The sequence below is a fragment of the Argiope bruennichi genome, chromosome X1 (genome assembly GCF_947563725.1).
Source record: "Argiope bruennichi chromosome X1, qqArgBrue1.1, whole genome shotgun sequence".
Classification (NCBI taxonomy): domain Eukaryota; kingdom Metazoa; phylum Arthropoda; class Arachnida; order Araneae; family Araneidae; genus Argiope; species Argiope bruennichi.
The window spans coordinates 102,740,122-102,766,883 of NC_079162.1; the positions used below are offsets into that span (position 1 = coordinate 102,740,122).

General features: G+C 27.8%; 1 protein-coding gene across 1 annotated transcript; it reads left to right on the forward strand.

The window, feature by feature from the left end:
• The first annotated feature begins 289 nt into the window (after positions 1-289).
• LOC129959504 (uncharacterized) lies at positions 290-26,708 on the forward strand. Its single transcript, XM_056072365.1, has 9 exons — positions 290-333; positions 809-872; positions 10,642-10,715; positions 12,391-12,419; positions 14,351-14,385; positions 15,658-15,740; positions 18,913-18,977; positions 21,691-21,743; positions 26,652-26,708. The coding sequence occupies exons 1-9, from the start codon at positions 294-296 to the stop codon at positions 26,662-26,664; spliced, it is 456 nt and encodes a 151-aa protein (XP_055928340.1). The 5' UTR covers positions 290-293; the 3' UTR covers positions 26,665-26,708.
• The last annotated feature ends 54 nt before the right edge of the window (positions 26,709-26,762 follow it).

Below are 26,762 nucleotides of genomic sequence, written 5' to 3' on the forward strand. Positions count from 1 at the left end.
TCTCCTTACATGATTATGCAAAGCTCTTCAACTATCAATTCATAAAGATTAAAATTGAATATTGGAAATTGATTACCTTTATAATTACTAAAGGAAAGCTAATAAAATCTTGAAAGTGTTTTAAATTTGTAAGTTTATTTTAACGGAATAAAACCAATTCATATTAACCCCTGCAGATGGAGCTGCTGTTATTAAATGTAAAGATCGTTGCTGTTAGCGCCATCTAAGCACTTACATTTTGTCACTCAAGATCTTCGGAATCGTCCCCGAAAGAACGAAAAATGGGATATCTTATGAATTCTTATCACTTTCGTAAGCTCTTTCGAAAAGAAGGTGAGAAATTTTTTAATTTCTTATTTGCAGTATGCAAAATTATTACTTTTTATTCACCTTCCATAAAATACTTAGTTTACTTCATCTTTTCTATAGAAAAATATGGATTTAATACCAGTTAAAAAAGTAGATGAAAAATTTTCATTTCGATTTTGGCTACAATAACGATATTAAAATGTGCTACAATTTTGTTATTAAATTTCTTTGCTAAAAACATAATTAAATATTTTCATCTTCCATAAAATGCTAATTGATTAAATCCTTATATGTAATAGAAAAAGTGAAGTAATGTGAATTAAAGTTATTAGTTGTGCTTATAGGTAAACTAACTGCAGTAGAACATTTAAAATAGTGTTGTTCAATATCTTTATTTACATACAATGTAAAACATTAGCATTTATAACAAATTTTAACATAATATATATATATATTCGGATCTTTTCTGATTTCTTACATTTAAAAAAATTTTTCACAGTGAAAAAACTGGACATAGATCAAGTGGAAATGCCACCAAAGACGAGTAAAAAGGATTCCACCAGGTATTCTTTTCTATTCCCGTTTGTACTGTTATTTTAAATTGATATTTTTCATGTGCAGTAAAGCACCATATATAATTTCTTCAAGAGATCGATGCAAAATAACATATAAATTAAGACATGGCTGCAATCAAAATTTTAATATTTTTTTGTTTATTATAAAATTAATATTAATAATGTAATTAATTCATCTGAAAGTAATAACTTTAAAGTTTTTTTAGATAGTACTAGCATGTTACTACATAGAAGTGAAAGAAATTATTAAACATTAACATTTATTCTGTAACTTGTTTACAAATTACACATTTCTTTTTTATATGAATTTATGCAGATATAGTTACACATTTAATTACAAAAATCTTTACTTGTCTCGGATATGTTGACTGTAAGCAAGTATTCAATACAGTATCATGAATTCAATCAGGTTCATGAGATATTTTGACAAGCTAACAAGCTTGAAGTTTCTCAAAGGAGTCTATCATGTCTTTACAGGAAGGTATAAAAATTTCTTATTCATTTTTCATCATCACTAAAATTAATTCCAAAAAAGTTGTCTTCAATTAATTCTTTGATTGTGAAAAATTCCAAAGTCACGAATTATTTTTTTCACGAAGTCCTAGAAATGGTAGAAATAATGGCTGAGACAGAAATATTTATCAATTTTAGAAAACAGGAAAACTAAAGGCAATCAAACTTTTGCATCCTAATAACAAAGTACTTTTTCCTTCCACTGATTCCAAATGCATCTGGACTGTGAGGAAACATCATAAATAAGACATGTATAACTGTTTTTACTTTATGTAATTTTAGCATCAACATCCTGTCAAAAATCAAAAAGGCCATAAACCAAAAGGATGCAAATTAGCTCTTTACCCTCACTTGTATTTTTTTTTCCCTGTTCTTTTATTGACTTTTTGTTGAGATCCATGTTGTCTGCTTGCCCTGGTGTATGTGAGTGCAATAATTGACAAAAAAAAACATTATTATTTTAAACATTATTATTTTTACTATTATTATTTTAAAAACACTCCTAACTAGTTATCTTTTGAAAGTTTAAGTCTAAAAAAATTAAATATGGTATTTTGATTCTATAATTAAATACTATTTGAATTATGTTAAAAAGATCTTGTTATTTTGTTCCATCAACATTCTTGGACAAATTGCTTTAAATTTACATTTGGTTTATATACAAGATAATGAAACTAATTGTTTTGGAAATAATCTGCATTAAAATATTTTGTTATTTTAGTTTGTCAAAATATTTTTCAATTTAAAATGTTAATAAGGGTGTTAAAATAAAGATATACAAACACCTGTTTTGGATGTTGGTAAGGGAAACGTGTCTAAGAGTCATGCTTAATCTGCCCCTGTATCTGCTTCAAATTTTGTATTAAACTTGTCCACTGGTTGATAGTCTGTTGATCTGGAACACGATAATTCAAACAAAAGCAAGATAAATGAAATTTAATATTTAATCTTCGTATCAAAACTTTAAATCCGTATGAAATTTTGTACTTAATTAATTAACAGAAAGAATGCACACCTTATTCTCTTCACTATATGATAAAGTTCAACATCAAACACACTATACTGTGAAAGTATACAAGTGAAGAAAAGAACTTAAGTATTCCTGTTAGTTTAATTTTATAACATTCTAAATATTGATGGTTGATAAAAAGAAAATTTGAAAGTCTGTGGATTGAAATTCAATATAAAATATCAAAATTTAAAAGTTTCAGTTTTAAGTTTTAGGAGAAATAAAAAGAGTAAACAAAAAACACCTGTTAATCAAAATAATTAATCCAACATTTCATGCCAAAATAGTGCTAATTAAAGAAACTTAATATATATACTCATACCAAAAATATTAACCAATGCAATAACAATATTACAGTTAATGCAATATCTTTTTTAAATTGCTACCCGACAGATGGCAGTGGAAAAATTTCATGTACTGTTTAGATAAATTTTATCATGCAAACTTTTAAAATGGCCATCTAGCGATCCAGATTATCCTATGGAGAACAACATTGAGATTTCACTGGCAGAGTATTAAGTACATTATGAATATATATACCATCTGTTGAGGTGCTTTTCATGATCTGGTCAAAAATGGGAAGCAGTAGCAGCATGGGTCTGAAAATAGTGGTGGCCACGAGACAATAGGGAACCATTTACATTTAAAATGCTATCATTTAATTTTTATAATGAAAAGATAGAATTTTCAAGAATGCATGAATTAAAGCCAAAAGATGAAAATAAAATTTCTGCAACATTAAATGTCATTTAGTACATCAGTATTTTTCATATACATTTATTTGTATTCTGAATTGGGATTTGATCATCTGCTATAATATAATGTATTTTTATTTTCTATAAATGATTGTAACATACACTCAATAATAGCTGATCTGAAGTGAAAACTAGCTTTTCTCAAGCTATTTTTTCATAAAAATTTGCTTACTAATGCAGAAGAATAATAAAAGTTTAAGTGTAACTTGAAATTAATCCTATCTATACCTAATCTAATATATATGTGTGTGTGTGTGTGTGTGTGTGTGTGTGTGTGTGTGTGTGTGTGTGTGTGTGTGTGTGTGTGTGTGTGTGTGTGTGTGTGTGTGTGTGTGTGTGTGTGTGTGTGTGAATTAAAACTGTGTATAAATTTTAAAAATACTTTTAAACAAGACTGCTTAGACATATATTAACAATTAAAAGATACAGAAGTATAAAGCACACACTTCACTACATAAAGAATTCAAACAAAAACTAAGCTTAGAATGCTATATTATAATATAATGTATAAACCAAAAACAAATTCGAATTTGCATGGTTGTTGAATTTTGGTATATGGTCTTTATTGTAAATTTATAGATTTGTATCAAGTTTTGAGCAAAATCCAACAATAGGAAGTCTGTCTGAATATAATTAAACACAAAAACTACAAAATAGAAAAAGTTAGATAAATAAAATTTTGTAAAAATATTTTACCTCTATTAGATAATTATATACCTATCAAATTTGGAACCAAATTCATCCATCTCTTGGTCTGTATTTCTACAAGCATGTACATGCAATACTCTATATCGAATGACTTAAATATATGGAATTCGGTATGTGATTTTGTGACAACACTTGTAATTCTGTGTTAATTTTTTTTAATAATTTGAAATATATATATATATATATATATATATATCTAAAACAAAAATTCAACCTTCTCGTACTATTAATTGCATTCATTTTTAATCATTAAAATAATTGCTAAGGATCCCACAACAGATTTAGAAATGTTAGATTGATGAAAAAGATCTATATTTCATAACTATTGTTCAACAATGTCATGCATCAGATTTATATCCTTTGCCTAAGGTTCACAATGTTATGCACAAATGGGGAAAGAGATAACATCTTCATTAGAGTATGCAAAAAAAAAATTTCACGTGACCACTCCTACTGGTTTATTTTGATATTTACAACTGACCCAAGTCTCATAAGAAAATAGAAAATTAAAAATTCTGAGTAGGAAAACAAAAGCACACATAGTTTTTGATATTAAAGAGAAAGTATCTCGACCATAATTAGGACTATTAGGTAAATCAAATGTTAATAAATATGAAATGGTACTTAATAAATTATCAGGATAGTTAAAAGATTATTAGTTGTTAACTGTCATTAACTATCTAATATAATCACTGAATTTATAATTTCTCATACATATGGGAAAAAATGATTCTAAATTTCAATTAATTCCTGACTAATACAATATTAGAAATCATTAAAATATTAGAATAGGGGACAGAAATTTTTAATACTTGGTCACATTTCAGTACCAGTCTCATTAAAAATGATATGTTAACTCATTCTCTAAGATTTCAAAAAGTAATCCTGTGGATTTGAGACTCGCAAGATTTTGAATTCAAGCCTTTAATGTGTGTCTTGCACATCCAATACAAATTTAGATCTTATTGCAATACTTTTTAAAAGTCATGTAGAAGGTAACAGGTGCATAGAATAATTTTATCTTTTAAAAATAAACACTTAACAAGTACCTTTTAAGCACCTACAGAGAAAAAAAAAATAACCAACCTTAATCTAGAATTTTTTATTATAGAACTATGAGTTCAATGAAAAAAATTAAGTTGAATATTAACTCAATCAGTGTCCAATTTTAAGCAAATATAAACATAAAATACCACCAAGAATTACTGAATATTTTTTTATCAACATGAAACTAATTAAGATGTTTTTTATGTAAGTTTTGTTTAAAAAATCTTATTAAAAGACTTCCACTACATATCTTAAATTAATTACTCTACAATTAGTCCCACAATAAAAAAAAATGTTTTATTTCTATTTCATTAACATTCCAATTGCTCAAAAAAGGTAAAGAACCTAAATAAACATATCTAGAATATAAAAATCATGCTAATTTTATTACACATGTAAAGAAAAGGCTGTTTCTTTTTACAGGTATTTTCAAACACTTCAATTTGTTCAATTTTCTCACTAATAACTTTCCAAACTCATTAAATTTTGTTAATAGTGAAAAGTGTCTGGCTTGTCAAACATTAGCTTTCTATTCAATTTCAGAAATTTCCTTTTCTAAGAGAAATTTCTTTTTTCTTAAAGAGATCTACAAAGCAGAGTCTAACTTTTTTCATATCATTGACAACTTTTCTTGAGCCATCTGTTACCCACAAAATAGGCAATATTTTGAATGGATCAATGTTGTTAGCATTCTCAATTCTTTAGTAATGTTTACTGAGTGGATTCTGCCAGACTGTTTTATGTAATCATAGACTACATGTTGTGAAACATGTATTTTTCAGTCAACTTTCCCACTTCAATATTTTATTTAATGCTGAATCCTCTTTTAATAGATGCTTGTTCGAGGAGGAATGAAATAATTTTTAAAACTCTCCACAGTTTAAATTTAGGTTCTTTAAATAAAATATAAAAAGAAAAAACCTCCTCCAATTTCATTTTCCTGACAGGCAAATTTTTGAAATCGAGTAAAGATGATTTGACATGGAAATTTATAAACTTCATGAGAATAGCATCTCCATTACATCTTTTTATCCTTTTTAATGAGAGTATACCTGCGAACATGTTTCTTTTCTCTCTCTTATTTCTTCTCTGCTAAAAATACATTTCTTATTGATGCAACATTTATTAAAGATCCAATCATTATTTATTTCAACATTTTTAAAACAAGCTATTGACAGTCATACTTGAAAAGCATATCATTGGATATTGCTGCTGCATAATGTAAGTCTTTCAATGATTTGTTCGTTCTTATGCACACACCCACTTTATCAACTGGAGAACAAGATATATTGTTAGAAAAATCATACTGTCATTAGCAATTTACTAAAGAAATAATTTGAATTCAGAAATTTTCTTTCAAAACTTTAAAAAATGCAATCATTGTTTTATTAACTTGTGTATATCAGATGCATGAAAAGGCAAAAGCAGGTCATTATTCTGATACTTTTGAAAAAATGTCTTAATATACTCCACTATGCATGTGAAACCAACTAAAAATGTATCTCCAATACTTCATTGCATCCTCTCTAATAAAGGCACTATCGCTCCTCTCTTGTGTAAGGTCATAAATTTTCAGAGCGCACAAATTTTTACTTTTGGAATCCCAGGATAGGAATGGATTTTGCTCAAAAATTGGTAGGAATCTGCAAATTCAATTTTAAGATATTCCAGCTCAAAGCATTTTTCAGTTATGTTCACAGACAGATATAATTCCAAAAATGTGTTTTTCAGCAGTTTGAATCACAGAGATTTGGCAAGGTTACAATTATTTCTCTTTCAATAGTTTGTATATGAAAAAATAAAATGAGAATTTTATTGGTATTAGTTAATTTATTTTTAGATTTTTTGATAAGAGTAACATATATTTAAAAGTAATATTGAAGCATCATAAATATTTTATTTTACTTTTATTTTTGAAAGCCTTGAATCATTCTGTGTATTCTCTTATGGAAGTACACAATAAAAGAAATACACATTTTCAGACTTACTGTTTTAAACTTTTGAAAAAAAATTAATTCAAGTAAAAATACTTAAATAAATTACTAATAGAGAGTAACTAGATGAAACTTGACATTTAATGAACAAGTAATCATGTGTGGAAAAACAATGGTGAAATGAAGTTACTGTCAAAAACCAATACTCGTGATTTACATGAATACATAAAATTATTTCTGAAATGAAAGGATTTCCCCCCTATCTAAAGAAGCAAGAGCTAAAAGAAGAGTTACACACATGTAAAGTTTAGATTTCCCCCTATTTGAAAGAAGTGAAAAAAGAGTCCAGTAAATGGAAATGTTTTATTTTCCCATTTCTATTAGTATTTCCTTTAACTGAAATGAAACCCTTCCTACTTACTTTTAGATTCATTAAATATTGAATGATCTGACATCGCATAGAAAATACAGCCTATAATTGAGCAAATCAAGAATGGAGTTTTTTTTTTTTACATCACAAGGAAAATATAAGCAGATAAAAAAAAATAAGCAATTTTAAGGACTATAAAATAAAAGCAGTTTTTAAAGACTTTTAATGATGTTACACACCCTACATAAACTTGTGTGAAAATTTTTATTTTATTCTTGTTTCCCAACGTTTATTCTGCCATAATATTAATAGAAGGAAGAGATGAGAAAATTTTGAAGCACTTATAGCAAAAACTACAGTTATAACATATGAGATCAGCTATTAATAATTATATAATATAAATATCATACTAATAAAGTGTAAATGTAGAATCGAATATATATATATATTTAATATCAGCAGTTGACAGAATGCCAACATGTATGAAAACAAATGCATTTATTAAATTTTTTAACATTTTAAATGTAAATATACTTTTGGATAAAACATATACAATATCCTTTTAATGTCAGCAACTGTTTGCAGAAAATAATTTTTAAACCTCAGATTCTTGAAAAATTACACACTTAATCAAAAGAATTTTTATGTCAATTTTTTTTTTTTTTCTCCCCAAATTATAACTTTTACAGAATGGTATAAAATTCAACAAAACATTAGGAGTAGCAACTCAAAAATAAATAGAGAAATTAATTTGAAAAAAAATTAAAAATGCAATATTAATGAACTGTCCAAATTTCTTCAATATCCCTTAGAGCATTTGTGAGCAAAATCTTTTTAGTATCTTGGATATTAATGAGATACAAGCTATTTATAAACTTCACTTTTATTTATACATAAGTTAAATAAAATATTTTGTTTTAAAATTTACTATGAGTTATTAAAGTCAAAGAAATATGAATGAACAAAAAGAGACTCATGTAAGTACTGAGTTTATTGTTGAAAATCACATTTTTTATCAGCAGTTGTTCTTTTGAAAACTTTTAAAGTCTATTAAATGGTAAAAATAACAGTTCAATATCTAGCTATGCTTTGTTACATAGGGGCAATGAACTAATACAGTTAAACATGTTTAATTAAAATAGCGACATTCTTATTTTTACAAAAGGGGGCATTAAGACACAGAAAGGCATACAATTTGAAAAATGTCTAATGTTTCTAATATCTTAAACATTGTTTACAAATTCTACGATTTACAATTTAATATTATTTTTGTAGTAATACTGAAGAATAATTATGAAAAGTAATTTTGTAAAATCATCATTATTGTACTTTATTTAATCTTTCAGTCATATTCTGTTCGAAATTTAACATGAAATAAAAGAAAAATTTTGATTAAGTCATTCTAGATAAAATCCTGTGAACAGATGCAAGAGAAAATTCGTAAAACACATTACAAATCATACATGTTTATTATTCTTACTGAAAATTCTAGTGATGATTTATAAAGATTGATATTCATATAAAAACCTTTAAAAACATATTTTTAAAATTGATACTTAAAATCGAATATAAAAGTGTTATGTAGAAAAAAAAAATTGCATAATTTATGTGTAAAATTAAGCATAAAAATACTATTCTTGAAAATAATACATATGGCCATGACTTCTTTATTTATGAATTAAAATGCAGTTTTCAAAGATTTTCAGGAATTGGGAAGAACTTAAAGGCTTTTGAATTGGTAAGAACCTTTTCTCTCCAATAAAAGTGAAGAAGTCTGTTGAACTACAAGCTAGAAATTCCCTCAAGAAGCTTGAATAATTTTTCTTTTTAAACACAATAATGTAAGGTCATACAAAATTCATAATGTAAGGTCATACATCATATTCTGATTAAAGAGGATATGTGCTATTGAATATGACTAGCAATGATAACAAACCAAAATTACCGAAAAACCCTTTCCTTAAACCGTGCCAGAATCCAAAATCTTAGCTCTGTCATAAGAATGATATTTTTTACCATAAAATATGACAAGTAACCTCATTTTCAGCATGCAGCAGTAATGTTTATATAGTTAATAATATAGTTAATATAATATATAATGTTTATATAGTAATGTTATAGGTTGCTTCTTTCAGCATTAGTTGGATGCTTCCAAAACTAAACCTATAATATTTCAACTGTGTTACTTGTTACTTGTATCTAATAAGATTCTACTTATGCTTATTTTGTAATCTTAATATTAGCTGCATCACTGTATTAGGCATACGAGTGTATTATTTCACTGACAAATTATAGCTTAAAATCATGATTCCTCTCTTTACCCATAATTTTATTTATAAATACAAATGGATTTTTTTTAATTGATAAAGACTACAAAAAGATGAGAATGGGTTAAAAGACTTCCTGTTCAGTTGTATATTTAAACATCAATTTCTTAAATACAATTACTGAGTAAAAATCAGATTATTACATATTTGTTATGGTCTTGATTTCTCTTTTTTTACTATGATTTTAAGAGATGCAAGGTTAATATCTAATAGCATGGTTCTATTCAATAGATTGTTGCTCTTCAAAGATATTCATGACTTGAAATAGTTATGATGAACATCAATATATGAAATTAGGCATGTTTGTCATAGCTGCATATGAACTTGGTTAGTGTACCAATATTAAATATTATTTCATTATAATAACATATTTTTGTTTTTCAAAATTACTTAAAAGTAATCATATCTGTAATTACATGTGCAGTCACTCGCCTTAATACATAATATTTCAGTTTATTAAATTATGTTTTAGAATTTAAACCTAATATTTACCCTAAACATAATATTTCACTTAAATTTGTCTGTTAGCACTATATTTATTACTGGTGATGCATTTTTAACACTGAAATTTAAATATAATATATTCAAAACCAAATTATAGAATATTTAACATTAATCTTTTATAATGATAACATAGTTGATTTTTTAATAAATACTGAATAAAAGCTTTTTTCAAAATATTCACAAATTATAACATGTTCTGTTCACAGTATTATCAATGACAACAGCAAATATTTTATAATGATTGCTTGAATATAGAACAACATGAAAAAGGGCAATTTTTCACTGATAACAGCAATGACTGATATAAAACACATATATCCATTAAAAAACTGTAATGCTTGGTTTTTAAATGACTTTTAAAAAATAACATGCCATAAAAATCAATTTATAAAAGTGAAACATAAACAATAAATGCCATTTTTTTTTCTTTGAAAATGTAAAATTATAAAAGTCAAATTTTCAATTTTTTTTTAAAATAATTTTTTACAGTATTCTATCATTCATTCAAATGGATATTTTCAATTTAAAGAAATTTCTAGATGACCAATTAGAGCTATATATGAAATAATATGATAATGTGCATTTTATAGGAAAATGGCAAAAAGCAGCAAGGGCAAGACTGCAAAACCAAAAGGAAAAGTACATTTAAAAGCAACAACTTCAAGTAAGTTCACGTTTTTTTTAACAGAAAAATTTCTGATTTTCACCTAAATAGCAACAATTTGTTTAGAAGTAATAAATCTAATGTAACCTATCCTATTTTTAAAATAATTTTTTTTTCATTCATAATCAAGAGTAAATTAACCAATATACTGGAAATGGTATAGGAAACTGTCATTTAAAATAATGTGATTAAGGAATTATTAAACATAAAAAAACATTCAGAACATTAATCAATAAATATTTAAAAATTTCTAGAATTACACTTTATATCAGAATACCTGTTTCTATTAACCTGTGAAACTTAAAACCAATAAAACAAGAACTTGTTATAATTTGTTTTATTCCATGCAATATTTCTTCAGTATGGGAATTATTTAAAGGGGTACTGTGGTAAAGTATAACCATACTATTTTATCTAAATATAAGTTTGTTTATTTAGATAAAATAGTTTGCATATATATATATATATATATATATATATATATATATATATATATATATATATATATATATATATATATATATATATATATATATATATATGTGCATATGCATATCCCATACTATTTTGTCTTAAAAATAAGTTTAAGTTGAATACAATAATTCTTTTTAACTTTTTAATAATAAAACATTTCAATCCCAACGAATTTTCTATAGCAGAAAAGGCTAGATATGGTGTGTAGATAACAAAAATAAAATGGTGAAATGAAGGGGCAATTTGATGTTCTCCATAATCATTAAAATGCATTTAATTTGTTTACGGAATAATCAAAACACTATTCGAATTCTGATTTCTTTTTTAAACTTTTTAGAGAAAAAAATATTTCAATATTGAGATGTTACTTGAATAATGAAAAGTTCTCAAGCCTGATTATAGTTAATTTATTAACAAATGTAACTTACGATTTAACTTAAAATCTAGAGGGTGGTATAGCTGAAACTTTGTGGTTCCATTATTCATACTACATTTTGAAAATATTTTTGCTAACCTATTCCACTTTAAAAATTAGAAATTTTTCTTTCATTTCAGATTTTTTTAAAATAATACATACATATTCTATAACCCTTCTTTTTTATAATATTTTTATATAAGATTAAAAAGGAAATTAAACCCATAAACTTAAAAGAATAAAACCGCTCTAAAACGAAACCAAAACCTTTTAAACAGTTAAAATAACAGTTACCATTCAAAATTTAGTTTTACATTCTAGCAGGGCCAATGAGCTCTAATCTCTAAAATAACAGCTTGTGTATTTTTTGATTTAAATCGTGCTTCTATTATTTTAACAATTTTTCTGAATTTTAAGAATTTTCTTTTGTAGAAAATCGGGGATACCCATATATCATTATTGTTAAAGCGGATTTCAGGAAAGCAAGAGATATATTTACTTCAATCCAGGAAGATGCTATAAAAGATTTATATTTAAAAGCTTTTAACATAAAAAAAAGGTCAAATTTTGCTTCTTTTTTTTTTAGGTTACAATTTAGGTTTCATTGCTAAAGTATATCTATTTTTTTTTATGATGTTTATAGGAAATTCATCACAAAATGAATAGAACGGCGTTAAGCCCTCAAGAATGAATCATATATTTATAAAAAGTTATTTCAATTTTTTGCATTTAGGTATTTGCTTAGTGTTTTTACTTTTTAAATAAAGATTCTTTTATCATTTTCAGAATTTCCGAAACCAAGGATTACAAAGGAGGTAAGCTAGAAACATGCGCAGTTCAGAAATATTTCTTTTATATTTTAAATGTTTTTTTTGACATAATAAGCTGCAAAAATTTAACAATTAAATAATTGACTTTATTGCAAGGTAAATTAAGAAATTTATTATAGACGACAGTGGATAGTTTTTTTGTAATAATCGACTTTTAAGCTAATAAAGAACTTAAAATGTTCTCAAATTATTGATGTTTGATATGCTAATAGAATTGTAGAAGAATGTTAATATCATAAAGAAAACATTGCTTATTATCTGAAATTTTATCCAAGAGCCAAAATATCAAAAGAAGTTCTATCATAGTTTCAATATAAGATCTGAAAATTTCATCGCAGATCTTGTTGTAGGTGTTAAATAGGAAGTTGGAAAGCATGATTTTAAAATAGTTTTCATTTTCTTTTTAGAATTGTTGTTCGGTATATCTAACAGAGTACGTTTACGTATTTAGAGAAATATTTGAAATTGAATAGATGCTGACAGTCACAATTTTGACGACTCTCGAATATATTTGATTTAAAAATCATATGCAGCAATTAAAAATATATTTCTATTTACTATGAAGTACGACGATTAGCTTCATCTTGAAATTTATGTATTTGCAGCTTCTAAACTAATATTGGATATAAATTTAATGAAAAAATATATAAATTTATTTCAAAAATGCAATAAACGTAAAATATGTTATTTCCTGGTATTAAGATATGAATAGTGTTTGTATACATAAAAAAAGAAAATTTAGAAACCAGTAATTCAGCCAATACTGCTGAACCGATTTCAATAATTTTGATTTCATATAAAAGATCCTGAACCGAGATATGCTATCAAAGGTTGCTTGTACTCTTTCTCCTTCAATTTTCGAAACAAATCGAAAAATTAAAACTGGGTTATGTATTCTAATTGGAGAAATCATACGATAGAGCTCAGCAACCGAAACCACCGAACCGTTTAAATAAAATTTATTTCATATGAAAGCGTATGGCCCCTAGATATGAAAAATTGGCAAAATCGGTCCGTTATATATTTTATTTAGTGATTCACAGACGAACTCTGTCAAGTTTTCCCCCTCGGAGAAAGGACAGAGAAGTAACGTTTTGAAATATCTCTCGGAATCGGAAATTGGTTTGAGAAGAGTACTATTGATTTGATATGAAATTCATTTGATTTTCCTGTTTTTATTGATGACATTAATTTCATGTGAAATAAAATTTGGTTAAATCAGAAGAGTATTGGGTCAGGATTGTTCTTTGGTTTTGCCGATTATTTGGGATACGGATGAACTGCTGATCGCCGAAGGAGCTAGTATATTTTTCTGTTTGAAAATCTGTTGTACTGGCATTAATAGAAAATGGAACAACAATTGGATTAGATAAAGAACGATTTGCATTTTCTTGCATTCGAAAGTTATATGTATATAAACAACAGATGAAAAATCTAAATATCGAAATGAATCTGTTATGAAAGCTGCCAGTTACAGTTATCCTATGTAACTACTTAAATATGATAACTAATCTTCTGTTTTTGTTATTATTTTCCTCTTCTTTTCCCTTTGGATTTTTCCGATTTCAGAAATCCAAATTTATGTTAATTACGTTTTTAGATGGAAGAAAAGAAGTTAACTTATACGATAGTGAAACTTATACGATTTTTTTCCCATTAATTAAGCATACAAAAGTATTGAAGAAAGTTTCTTACGAAGTTTTCATTCTATAATAGTTATCCATTGTACGCTTTTTATATTTTAATGTTTGCATTTTGAGAACATTTATAGAATAAAAAGTTCCTTTTTTGCTAGAATATAGACAAATGTTTGTTAAAGTAAAATTTTAGCTCTTTTATTTTTAAAATTTTATCTTACTTAGTTTGTGTTTTTATTTTTTTGGGTTCAAATAATAATTGCAATTTTATTTCTGTAGAGAGCCCCATCTGAAGCAAAGCATTCAATTTCACGGTACTGTGTGACACATTTTATGATATTATTTTATTTATTTGCTGATTTAAATTAAATTGACTAGTACTCTTCTTATATTTATTTAGAGATAAAATCGTCTTATTTGTATGCTTTAAAAACATTTGTATGCTTTGAAAATATTTCCGCTTTTATTACTGATCTGCTTATGTTTTATTGTATGCTGAAATTTAAAATATTCAAATAACTGAATTATACAATGCTTAATGTCGTTTTTCTCATGTCAGATTGAAAAGAATAATCCTTTTTTACATTTCTCTCATCCAGGTATTATGAAGTTAGATATTTAATACTAGAAAAGCAAAAATAAATAAATCAAATAAGACAAGCTCTAGAATTCATTTAAGAAAGAATTCTTTTAAATTATTACCTAACTTTATAAATTACTTTTGAAGAGTAATACTTCATATGAAGGATGTTTAGGCTGCATGTTTGTTGAATTCAGAATCACAATTCATAATTATCTAAAATATTTATAATATTGTAACGATATAAAATAACTCAGGACCTATTTAAAAACTCTCTGGTGCCCAAAGAAGTAAATGATGCTAATCTTTTATAAGGAACGCTAGCATAATGATCAAAGCATTTTTCCCAGAAATGTTTTGTATATTATATATTATTGAATTAGCACTATATATTTTCGATTATTTCAGTTTTATCTAAAAACAATTTCTCACTGAATTTCAGAGTAATTTTTAAAAAAAGTTTTGTATATTTTAAGCATTTTTAGTATAATTTGTTGTTTGCCGTTTCTTGACATTTTGATTTAAAACATTGAAATTTAAATATCGCCCTGAAACAAATAATATCATATTCAATATCATTTCCTTTAACGTAAGCGAATGCTAGGTTTTCAGCAATTGTAAATCCAAGCTTCTTTTAAAACTTTTCTCTTTTCTGATTTTAATTATGTCCTACAGGGTTAAAATCAGAAACCAAATTTGAGTAATGATTCGTTAAATACAAAATAAAAAGGAAAAAAGTAATTTAAAGTGTAGAGCAAAAAAGAGACGCATTTTTTTAAAAATACAATCCGTATCTTAATGAAAACCATCTTTTTTATGAATATTCATAAGATTTTTAAATTTATGAATATCAGTTTTTTATTTTCTTGCATATTTAATTCAACTTCTCTTTCAGATGTTTTATTTCATCATACATTTTTTAAAACATCTCATTTTTCCATCTAAATTTAAAGTTAAAATGTATATTTATAAAGACCAGGTAAAGGGACGATACAAATTTTTTCAGGAAAGTGACCAGGCCTTCAGCTCAGGCAATAAAGGAACTTAATTTGCGTAGAAGTAGACGAATTGCGAATAGAACTAAGACCGGTAAGAGATTTTTTTTTTTTTTTTTTTTTTTGCTTGCTTGTAATTCTATCTTTATTAAAGCAACAACGATTTATTTGATATAAAGCAATACATACCGTCTTTAGCCTCGTTTTAAATGCTTTTTTAATTCCGTGATATTTTGGAAATATTAGCTGAATGCACATCCTCAGATCACGCAATTAACAAATTTGATGTCGATACAATTAACAAATATTAGTTATTTAAAGTGATAATAAAACAAATTTTCTTTATTATTAGTCAATAATAATAATATATAAAAGTTATTAAATAACTCAATTAAAATCCTAGAATCAATTAAAATCCTAGAATCGTATTTTACTCCCTAAATATAGAAATTGTATTACCACGAGTAATTTTTTAATAATAATCTACTAAACAGTATTTCACAATAAATTGATTCATTCCACGTAACACTTACTAAATTTGAGAATTTTTCAAATGGGTATAGAGTTAAGGAATCGCTGTGTTATATACTTTTGACGTTACACTTCTTATTGGATTTTCAGAAATATAGTATTCATTTTTTCATCCTCAAAAACATCAAAGGTAACCTTGTATATGTTATGAGGGCAGTGATGTCTCGTGCATTGTAATCATGGTGGTAAGATAATTTGTTTACTACTCTGTGAAATGCATTTCTATATGATCTGGCTTTTTCTCTTTCAACAATCTGGAATAATTTAAGAAATATTAAAAATATTACAATGAATTATAAGCCATCGAAGAATTTTAAAAAATCATATTTTGTAAGGTTAAATTTGATACAGATCAATTTTTTTTTTTTTTTTTTTCACATTTGTTATCTAGAAAAATGCTGTGAATTATTCTTTACCGTGAATTATTTTTTTCATCCTGTTGTTTATTTTTAAATTAAGGACTGTCGGAAAAATTTTGCATAATGGAAAAACGTTCAAAACTCTGTTTCAAACATCTTTGAAACTGCATTTTTCTACAAACCCTTCTTCCCTTCAAACCGTGTGCAATAAAATACGCAATGCTACAACGCATTCCTTATAGAAGAAAAAGAAAAGTTTAGAAGAAATAGAGAAATTTTCTGCTTATCTTTTTTTCTGGGTTTTTTTCCCCCTTGATAATCGAAAGCCCTAAAAGTAAAAATGTGTTTAAATGATAATGGACTTAAATATTTAGTGGAAGATTAAATAAATTTGTGATTGTATTTATATCTGAAAAAGTTGCGAATGCTGCAGTCCATGTATAGAAAATGCAATTGTGGGTGGAAAACACAAAAGAGTTAAGTCAAAGAATGATGGGGAAGGTGGTGTCCATTCAGCCCGATACAATAAAACAAAAACTATTTTTCAAATTAAAACTGTTTTAATTTTGTTAATTTTAAAACTGAGGTAATTCATTCCACGATTTTTCAAAATATTCTGTATACAAGTTATAGTAAATTTATTAACAAATGTAACTTACGAATTTAACCTAATAAATAAATGCATTATATGTGAAAACTTAAATTTTGAGGCATTGTCATTCGTATTATATCCGGGAAATATTTTGCTGACTTAGTCTAACTTAAAATTTATATAGCTTTAATGGTTCGTTTATGTAAAATATTTCGAGTGAGTTATCAGTTTATAAAATAGTGATAGAATTTTCTATAAGTAATTAATATTCCCATGATTGCTAAAAAAGTATGTAAGATACAGCACCCAAGAAACATAAGAAAAAATTAAGGTATCCGATTAGGTTGAAAAAAGGATTTTTCCAGAAAATTTGAAATTTATTTTTATGATCTGAAAATAAAGTCCAAACTTCCAATCCAACTTCGTTACATTCTAAAACAGACTTTGTTTTTAATATATGTGAGATAGAACTGTAGGTACAGTAGTTTCCATAATACGAAACAAATAAAAATGAAATCCTAAACGGTGTTATTTTTAACAGAAAATGAGCGGTTTATTTTATTTTTACCGTAAATTTCTCAAAAATAATATTTGATATCTTTATATTATATCTCTACCTACTCGACCGTAGTTCATTTATTTTTGACATTTCAGTTTAAAAAGGGTGAAAACTACATTTGTTTCCAGCGCATTTGAATGAACGAATTTACAAGTACAATATCTAAGCGCATTTTCTGAGGAGTGAATATTTCACTGTGATTGATTCACAGAAAACATATCTCAAAATCAATTCAATAAAATTTCGTGAAATTTGGTATGCATGTATCCAATACCTTTGAGGGTGTGATAGACCACGGATTTTAAGATAGCTTAATTTACAAGCACTTTAAGTTCAAAACATAAACAAATTTTGACAAAGAATCACTAACGGTAACTTCAAATGCTCATAAATTTTTTATTTAATAAAATATTTTTTATGTTGTGGTTGGTTTGTTACATTTTATGTAGTTTGAGCTATATGTAGGTGAGATAAAAATTAAATTTTTTAATTAGTGCGCTGTTTTCCTAACATTTAAAATTTTTCTAAATTTTCATTAAACAAACAGTATTTTTCAAAAACTAAAGGTAATGAGTATATCTTTTTCTTCTGATAGGGACCTTCGAAATCTGTATTAGCTATTTGGTACAGTAAAAAATATGTATGCATCATTTTTTAAAAATTCGTCTCCGAATCTAGTCGGATATCTTAACGTGCTGTAAAAAGTAAAAATTGCTAAAATATTTCTACTGACAGTTTGAAATAAGAGGTAACCTTCAAGCACGAGTTGGGGTTACTATAGTATGGTAGTAAGGTTTGTTCTTCGGGAGCGGAGTTTTTAAAGCTCGACACCTGACTTTATTGAAAAGCTGCCGCCTTAGCGAGTCTGGTACGCAATAAATCCACCGGAGCTAAATGTCCGCTTGGTTTACCGCGGAAAGTAAGAGAGGAATGTGCCAATTCAGGTATAATCCTCGTCATATGACTGAGGTTCAAAATTATGACATCTGTGTCAAACTAACCCAAGTGTTTTTTGTTTGTTTTAAACATGATGTTAATGTAAGTAAACTAAATCAAACTCGAGTTTTATATTCTTAACAACTAGGCTATGGTTTTTTTTTTTTTTCTTTTCGTCTTCCATCATATTTTACTTAGAAAACAGTTCATATTAAAGTGAGTATATAGGTCAATGCACGATAATTTTAGAAGATTCTAATTTTTTTTCTTCTTTTTTCACCATTTATAGAATCAGCCACCAGAGAACTGCCAAAAAAAGAGATGCGAAAACCCACTCGTAAGAGAGTAAAGTCAGTAAGTTAGATTCATGTGCATTGTTGGAATTTTTTCTGTTTTTGAATTGATGTTTTTCCAACAGTACTGAACAGATATTTTTCTTTAAATGATTACAATAAAACTGAAAATAAGAATTTAGATTATAGGATTGGAGCGTAGATCTCTTATTGTTTCGAAAAAGAAAACATTATTCTACTTTTAATAAGTAACATGTAAGCAATAAATAAATTGAACATTCCAAAACATAATGAAGTGTTCCTAGCTTTATTGCAGTCTGTTAGCGTCTACAGAACGCATTATTTTATAAGTAAATTCTTGTGACGAAAAAACTTTCATACTAAATATATTATCCTGATTTGTTTGTAAAAATTTTAGAGAGGGAAATTTTGAACTGGTTTTCATTCTCTTCATACAGTGTGGCTAGGGATTATCAGAGTCAAAAATGCACAATTACGCCAAGCCAATAGAGTGGTGACAATCGAAAAATTTGTCATTAATGCAAAGAATCGGTCAGAATTGGCATGGCGTGAACTTGAGTATTAAATATAAAACTCGTTCAAATTCCTTTTCAGTCCAGTTGGGCCGAGAGGAAATACAGCACAAGTGGTTCGGGCAACTGCTTGGGCTGTATTTGTGGAGAGTTGCGATATACCAAGGGGCTACGATAAGCTATTCAACTAGGGGATCAAAGTGAGTGATCGTGAAACAGATAAACGTTAAAATGAAAAGTAATGGTGGATTGTCATTATTCCATGTCGGCATTAGAATATAAAAAGCTATAGGTAAAAAATTAATCAATTTTAATTGCTCACATAAGAAAATAATGATTAAAACCTGAAGACATAGAAATGGAATTCAAGTTCATTTTGTAAAACATGTTTACTAAAACCGCGGTAATGGTAATACGATGCTCCATTTAGACGTATACGCATATATAATTTCAGTTGACTTTCACTGAATTATAAACTCAACTTACTGTGATGTATTAAACTATAGTTTTCCCGAGAAACAGTTAAACTCAAGAGAACGAAATGATAGAGCCGCCCATTAACTGTATTAAATTTGTAGGAACTGCTACTGTACACCAACGTTTACATCCAGCAAAATCAAAACTTTATGAAATATGATTATTTTATCTTGTAATTTATAATATTTCTATGTTTCTCTCTACATGTGATATTGTCACGATTGTTAACATGTAACAAGATACGTAAAACGTTGTATTGCATTTCAGCAAATTGTTTTCTTGCGATATCGCACAGTTGTAGTTAATTGATATAATTCAGCTATTTTAATAGAATTAATTATGCACGATAATTGTTATTATAAAAAGTTTCCAATTTAATCATAGGCCAATAGCTAATTTCAGAAGCATTTTGAAATGGCATATAGTTCTAGTAAGCAAAATACCTTAAATTATATAAATATTCATATTTTGTATTGTTTCATTCAATAACGTATTACTTACAAAAATAGGAAATCTTAATTTTAGACATACCCTCGTCTTTTTTTCATATTTAGAAAAAATCTTTAACAATTTAAATAAAATAAATAAATCCTATTTGTTTATGATCAGAAATGAGAGAACAATGAAGCTTTGGTCTCAGACAAATCAATGGCCACTTCGAGGACTGGATGGTCTACTTTGCAAATTCAACGAAATGGTCTACAATCGTGATATTGAAGGCTTCATAAGTCATTTTATTCTAGTCGCAGAAGTGTGGAACTTTTTGTTTTGGTTTAAAATGTTAGCGTGTCAAAAAATATTAACAAAAATATGACTATTGTCAAAGTCATGAGGAGTGAAATCTGCTATCAAGTGGATTTGAACATTTCATAGTTATGAATCTTTTGTGTGTGTAGATGTTGAAATATAAGGGCTTTTACGATATTTTTGGAAAATAAAACGAAATGCCCGTTTACTGATAATAAATAATAATTAAAATATCTCAAAAGGATCAAACTAAATGAACTCGCAATGTTAACATTTCCAGCTGTTTTTTAATTGTATTTTCAGTGCTACTTTATTATTATTATTATTTTTTTTTTTTTACAATTAGCTGTTTTAATGATAATTTGAGAAGTGTTATTTTTCTTGACTAATAGCAATATATATCTTTGAAAGCGTTTTGAAAAATGTAGCGTTGGTTGATTTAGTATTCTATAAATAGCAAATGTGCTCTAGACAACTGTTGCTCTAGAATAAAGATTTCCGACTAGTAGCCGGTGTAGAACTGAATGTGTTTGTGATCCATGATACAACAGATGACAGTTTACGCGTTGATTCTTGTTACGGATACTAGTTATGTTAAAACTTACAAACAGTATGTAGTTTTATTAACTAAATTCTACCGCACAAAATGAAGGAAAAATATAAGAAAATCCTAGAATAATTCTTGAGGTTTGTAAATAAAGAAATAAATTCTACAAAAATTTTGATTTTTGCATAGAAATATATTTCTTGGCTGAACTTATGAACATTGTTGGTTTCTTCTATGTAGTAGCGGGTACTTATTGAAGTAGTTCAACTGTAAGGCAGCACATCCCAAGATAGGAATGAGTTGTCCAATATAAAAGTTTCACCTATATGTTGCCAATATATTTTAATATTTTTATACACTTATTTAGCGCTTTAACATTTTGACAAAATTAAGATAATTTATTTAATTTATGTTTTCTCAAAAATATTATTAATGGTTTTTTTTTTTTTTTTTTTTTTTTTTTTTGTAAGGAGAAACCTCAAAAACGTCTCGGTCTGCTGCCGCGTCTACCATCAGATTACAGGTACTTGATATTGGTCATATATTTAATTATATTTCATATAGCTAGCTTAATCATTTAAAAGCTTTACTTGAAATTAACCATTTTGTCTTTATTCTTTATAGAGATAAAAATTATTTTCTCTGCAATGTATAAACATTTGGATAAATTTGTATACTTTAACAATATTTCCATAATTATTTTCTTTTGAATAATTTGATGATATGTTACTCTCTTCTGAAATTTAACATGTCTGAATAACCACTGTTAGAATGTTTAATGCCATTTCCCTTCCATGCAAGTCTAAAGATTAATTTTTTAAGGCTACCACATATTAAATAACTTTTTGCTACTTTTTGAAGTTTTATTAAGCTTTCATGCTTTTGAAATTATAAATTGTTGTATTTCTGTGTTAATATTACTTCGGTTAAAATATAGTAACAAAAATCTGAAACGTTAGAAATAAAATAACTTTTTATAAATTTCTTCCGAAACTTTAGCATTTCAAAATAAAGATTTTGCAAAATGCATAACTGTTGCTAAACTAAAAGCTCAATTTATGATTTTCTGCAATCATAGTAGAATTACGAATGTCTTCAATAGGTGTAATTTGTGAGGTGTGCGATGCAAGTAATTCAGAGAAAAAACCCAAGTTTGAATTATAGAAGAATATTTTTATACTCTTTATGCTTCTTGTTGCTAACGAATTTATTTTATTTTTCAAGCCTTACCAAATTCTGAAAACAGATGCATCATGATTATGTAAATATTAGTATTGAATGCATAACTTTGAACAACAACAACAAAAAGTTTTTTCTTTTTTAATTCATTCCATTATTTTTCCTGCAATTCAAACAATCAGAGCAGTACTTTTTTGAGTGATTTCTTCTGCCGATTTGGTTTTAGATTTTTTTTTTTTTTTTTTTTTTTTTGCTGGATTTTTTAAAAAAATTTTTTCATGCCATATGTAACTCCAACTTCAAAACGACAACTTACTTACTACTACAAGAAATTCAATTTTTTAACATGGTTTTATTAACTCGTTTTCGCCTCTGTCTGTCTGTATGAATGCAAATTTTGCAATCGATTTTGAACTAATGTCCTGATGAATTAAGAGAATTGAATTTTTAAATATAGTTTAGATCGGAGTGACAATGCGATATTAAATCGCTTTCTTGTCAGTCTGCTCTGTGCAAATTTTGCAATGATTAAAAACTTCCATTACCGACAGATGGCGTCTCACCAAATCTTTAATTCATACGAAAGTTATCTTAAAATTGATTGCAATTTCGCAGACACTTGACTAAAAAGCAAAAAGTAATTATGTAAATAAAAGAAAATTAATAGATCACGTTTATAAAACGGACTAAAACGTATAAAATATTTTCTTTTAGCCCTATAATGATTGTCCTGAAAATTTCTGACTGTGAATTTAAAATAATTACGACTTTATGCTTTAAAGGACAGTCTGTATGGGGTTAGCAGAAATTATATTATATTTTTAGTCCGTTTAAAAAACATTATATATTGATTTTTTTATTTAAATAAATATTTGAATATATTATGAAAATAAACTGATTTTTTTTGTCCATCAAAATTAATTATTCAATCTTACTAATTAGCATAATTATGATGCATCTCTTTTTTATAATTATGTAAAGGGTAAAAAATAAAGTTGCTAGTAAAATAATTGGGTGGAAAGACTTCGCGTGAATGCAATGGAGCCCTAAGCCATAGGCCATACAATTCGGAAACGTACAGAGTGTATAAAAATTCTGAATTTTTCAGACTGGAATGAGATTGGAACCAGTTTCGCATCTGCGTGTTTTCAGTGAATCTTCAAGAAATCGTAGTGTCAGATAACGCTATATCCCCCGCCCACTAAAAATAAAGACAGGCTTTTAAAAAAGAAAAACATTCCTTTCACGGCAATATCCCTATATTTATTTTTTCAAAAGATCCAATATCAATTTTATTATACTTTGTTGGTGGTTTTTCTGTTTAAAGATCTTCTCTCCAATAAAACGAAAATAAAGTAAATTACTAGCAATTTTATTTACATTACTAAATTGTTTTAATTATATATTCATTATGATATATAGTTTTCAGCGACACCCCCCCCCCTCAGTTTTCCTTTTAGATTTTTGCACTGAATTTACAAATATAGAGCTACATATAGCATATCAGAATTAAATATTCTTCTTGACTAATTATTAATGTAATTTTACCTATTTTTACGAACAGAATTATTCAGTTTTTAACAACATCAAATACAATATGTTATTTTTTCAATCGTATTTTTTAAAAAAAATATTTGCAACTTGTGCATAAAATCTATAAAACCTGATAATTCAGAATTGCACTTTTATATATATATATATATATATATATAGATTTTCGTCAGATGAGTCAGTAAGTAATAGAGTAATTGAAAACCCGTTTCGAAAGATTCCTTCCGTTTCGGCACAGAAAATCTTGGTTCCAGAAGCTACAAACTCGGGAACAGTTGCAGAAAATTCCCCATCTGGTGAGAGTTACAAGTTTTTTTAATCCTTATTTTATTCATTATTATGTGTGTGTGTAATGATATCTCTGAATCTAAATTAAATCCTAATTAATATCCTAATTATTTAATCTTAATTTAACCCATATCAACTTAATTCTAAAATGTTCTTTTATTTCACCGGGGAAAAATATTTCGCTCTCTCACTTTTTTCGCTGTTGTGTCGTGCTGTGGATTGACGTACCTTGTGCCTTCATGCTTGTACATAAAGTATGTCTCCCTAGATGAAATAAACAGAAAGTTTAGAAATTCAAAGTGTCTTCTCTCTCTTCGGCCATGAAACTGCACAAATATATAATAATTCGGTAATGCTTAAGGACTCTCAGTTCAATATTATTTAATTTTCTCTTTTGAAAAAAAAATTAATATCATTTGTCGAGTCACCTTAAAACGAAAAAAACTTATTTGTAATTTGGTGTTATTTATAAAATAACAATAGCTGAAATTACATTTAGAATGGAATTTTTAATTGTTAGACAATATTAGAGCTTTGAAAAAGTGCCCAGAAAACTGTATCAATATAACACATAGTTTACTAGAAAAATAAGAAAAACGAAGTATGACGTCACATCCGGTGCAAGAAAAGATCAGTTTATTTGATACATCAACAGCATTATTTGCAAACTACATAAGCAGATGTTCAAAGTGTCCACCGTGCATATCGAGGCAGGCTTGGCTGCACTGTGGAACGGATGCCTGCGCACGTCGCAGCAGCACGGTGACCACCGAAGTGCCAGTAACATGCAGACGCGCATTTAAGTCCGTTTATGTAGTCACTACATGTGGATACACCAATTTCTTATGATAGCCCCATAGAAAAAGAACCAACCGTATAAGGTCGGACGATCGTGGCGGTCACAGCTGGACCCCCACATCCGTTCCAGCGTGCAAGATATTCCATATCCAACCAATTACTTACAGGAGCACGGAAATGTGCCGGAGCCCCATCACATTTGAACCAAAGGCCTTGTATTGCCGCTAAGGATATGTCATCGAAAAAATCGGGTAACATATTACTGAGAAAAATCAAGAAGAATGTCCCGAGAACCGTTCAGGCAACCAAGCAGGCGGTCCCCGAGTATGCCGACCCACACATTTGTAAACCAGCGTTCCTGTTGTTTCTGCGGCCCTGATTGAATGAGGATTGAAATGGGACCATATATGGTTGTTGTGATGTTAGAATACCCCATCTAGAGTGAAGCATGACTTCTCAGTCCACATGATATGAGCAATGAAACCATTATATATGTTGTGTTGCTGAAACAGCCATTCACAAAAGTCCATGTGTTTCTGAAAGTCATCTGGTTTTAGACATTGCACTATTGTGTACCGAAATTGGTGTAACCTCTTTGACCGTAAGAGCCTGTAAACAGTACTTCTAGCAGAATTCAGCTCACTAGCTAGAGCGCGTGCTTATTTCGGACTTTTCTTTTACCCGCCGCAGTATTGCATCCTCCTGTGATACCGTCAAGGTGGGTTCACACGAGGCCAACTATTGCGCGCAATAGAAGATCTTGCCTATTTCAGGAATATCACGTGACCCCAATGGGACAATGGTAAATAGTTGTGTCTTCGGGACAATCGTTTGCCATTGTCCCAACAACGTTGTCTGAACTGTTCACTCGTGGACAATACCGGGACAACAACAGAGGGACAATGATTGCGCACAATAGTTCACCTCATGTGAACTCTGCTTCAGGGCACTATGCGGTCTTCCAACATCATGACGGCCGGTTGTCGGGCAGACACTTCCTGTACTTCTGAGTCTGTCGACCAGCCTGCGGATGACTTTGACATAGAGAGGACAACGTAACGGATATCGACGGGCATACTTCCTAGCAGTTCGTCAGGCATTTCCATTACATTGGCCATAGATCAAATACATGTCGCTGCAGTCACGGACGGAATACATGATCACTATGCGAAGAATACATGAATTTTATTGGTATTTAGGATTTGAAATGTATTTTATCTGGGGTTTTTTGTCCCTAGCGGTTATCCAAAATAATAAAATAGCATTTTTTGTAAATCTAAACATTTAAGAATCAAAATATAACAACCTTTGATAAGTTTTAACGTATGAAATAATCTTGAGAAAAAATAAAAAGGATGTTTGGACAGTTCAAAAGTATGAAAATTTTTATGTTCCAATCTATGATTCTTTGTTTTAAAATATTTTCCTCATTTATCATAAATTAGAAAATATGAAAATAAATTTCAAGTTGTATTAAAAACGGACCTTGTTATTTCGTCTATTTCGATTTCACGGTTTTAATACATTCGAATTACACCGTTCTTCATCAAATTACCAATTGTTTTATTTCTTACAAATCGATTTGCAAATTGTTAATTGCATTTCCCATTTTCAGTGGCACCTGCTGAGTTGGTAGAAGCAAATGATCCTGAAGCAAGAAGCATTGTTGACGGGAATGCTGATGTCAAGCTTGTTTAATGTGCAACTAATGTTTTCTTCTCTTTTG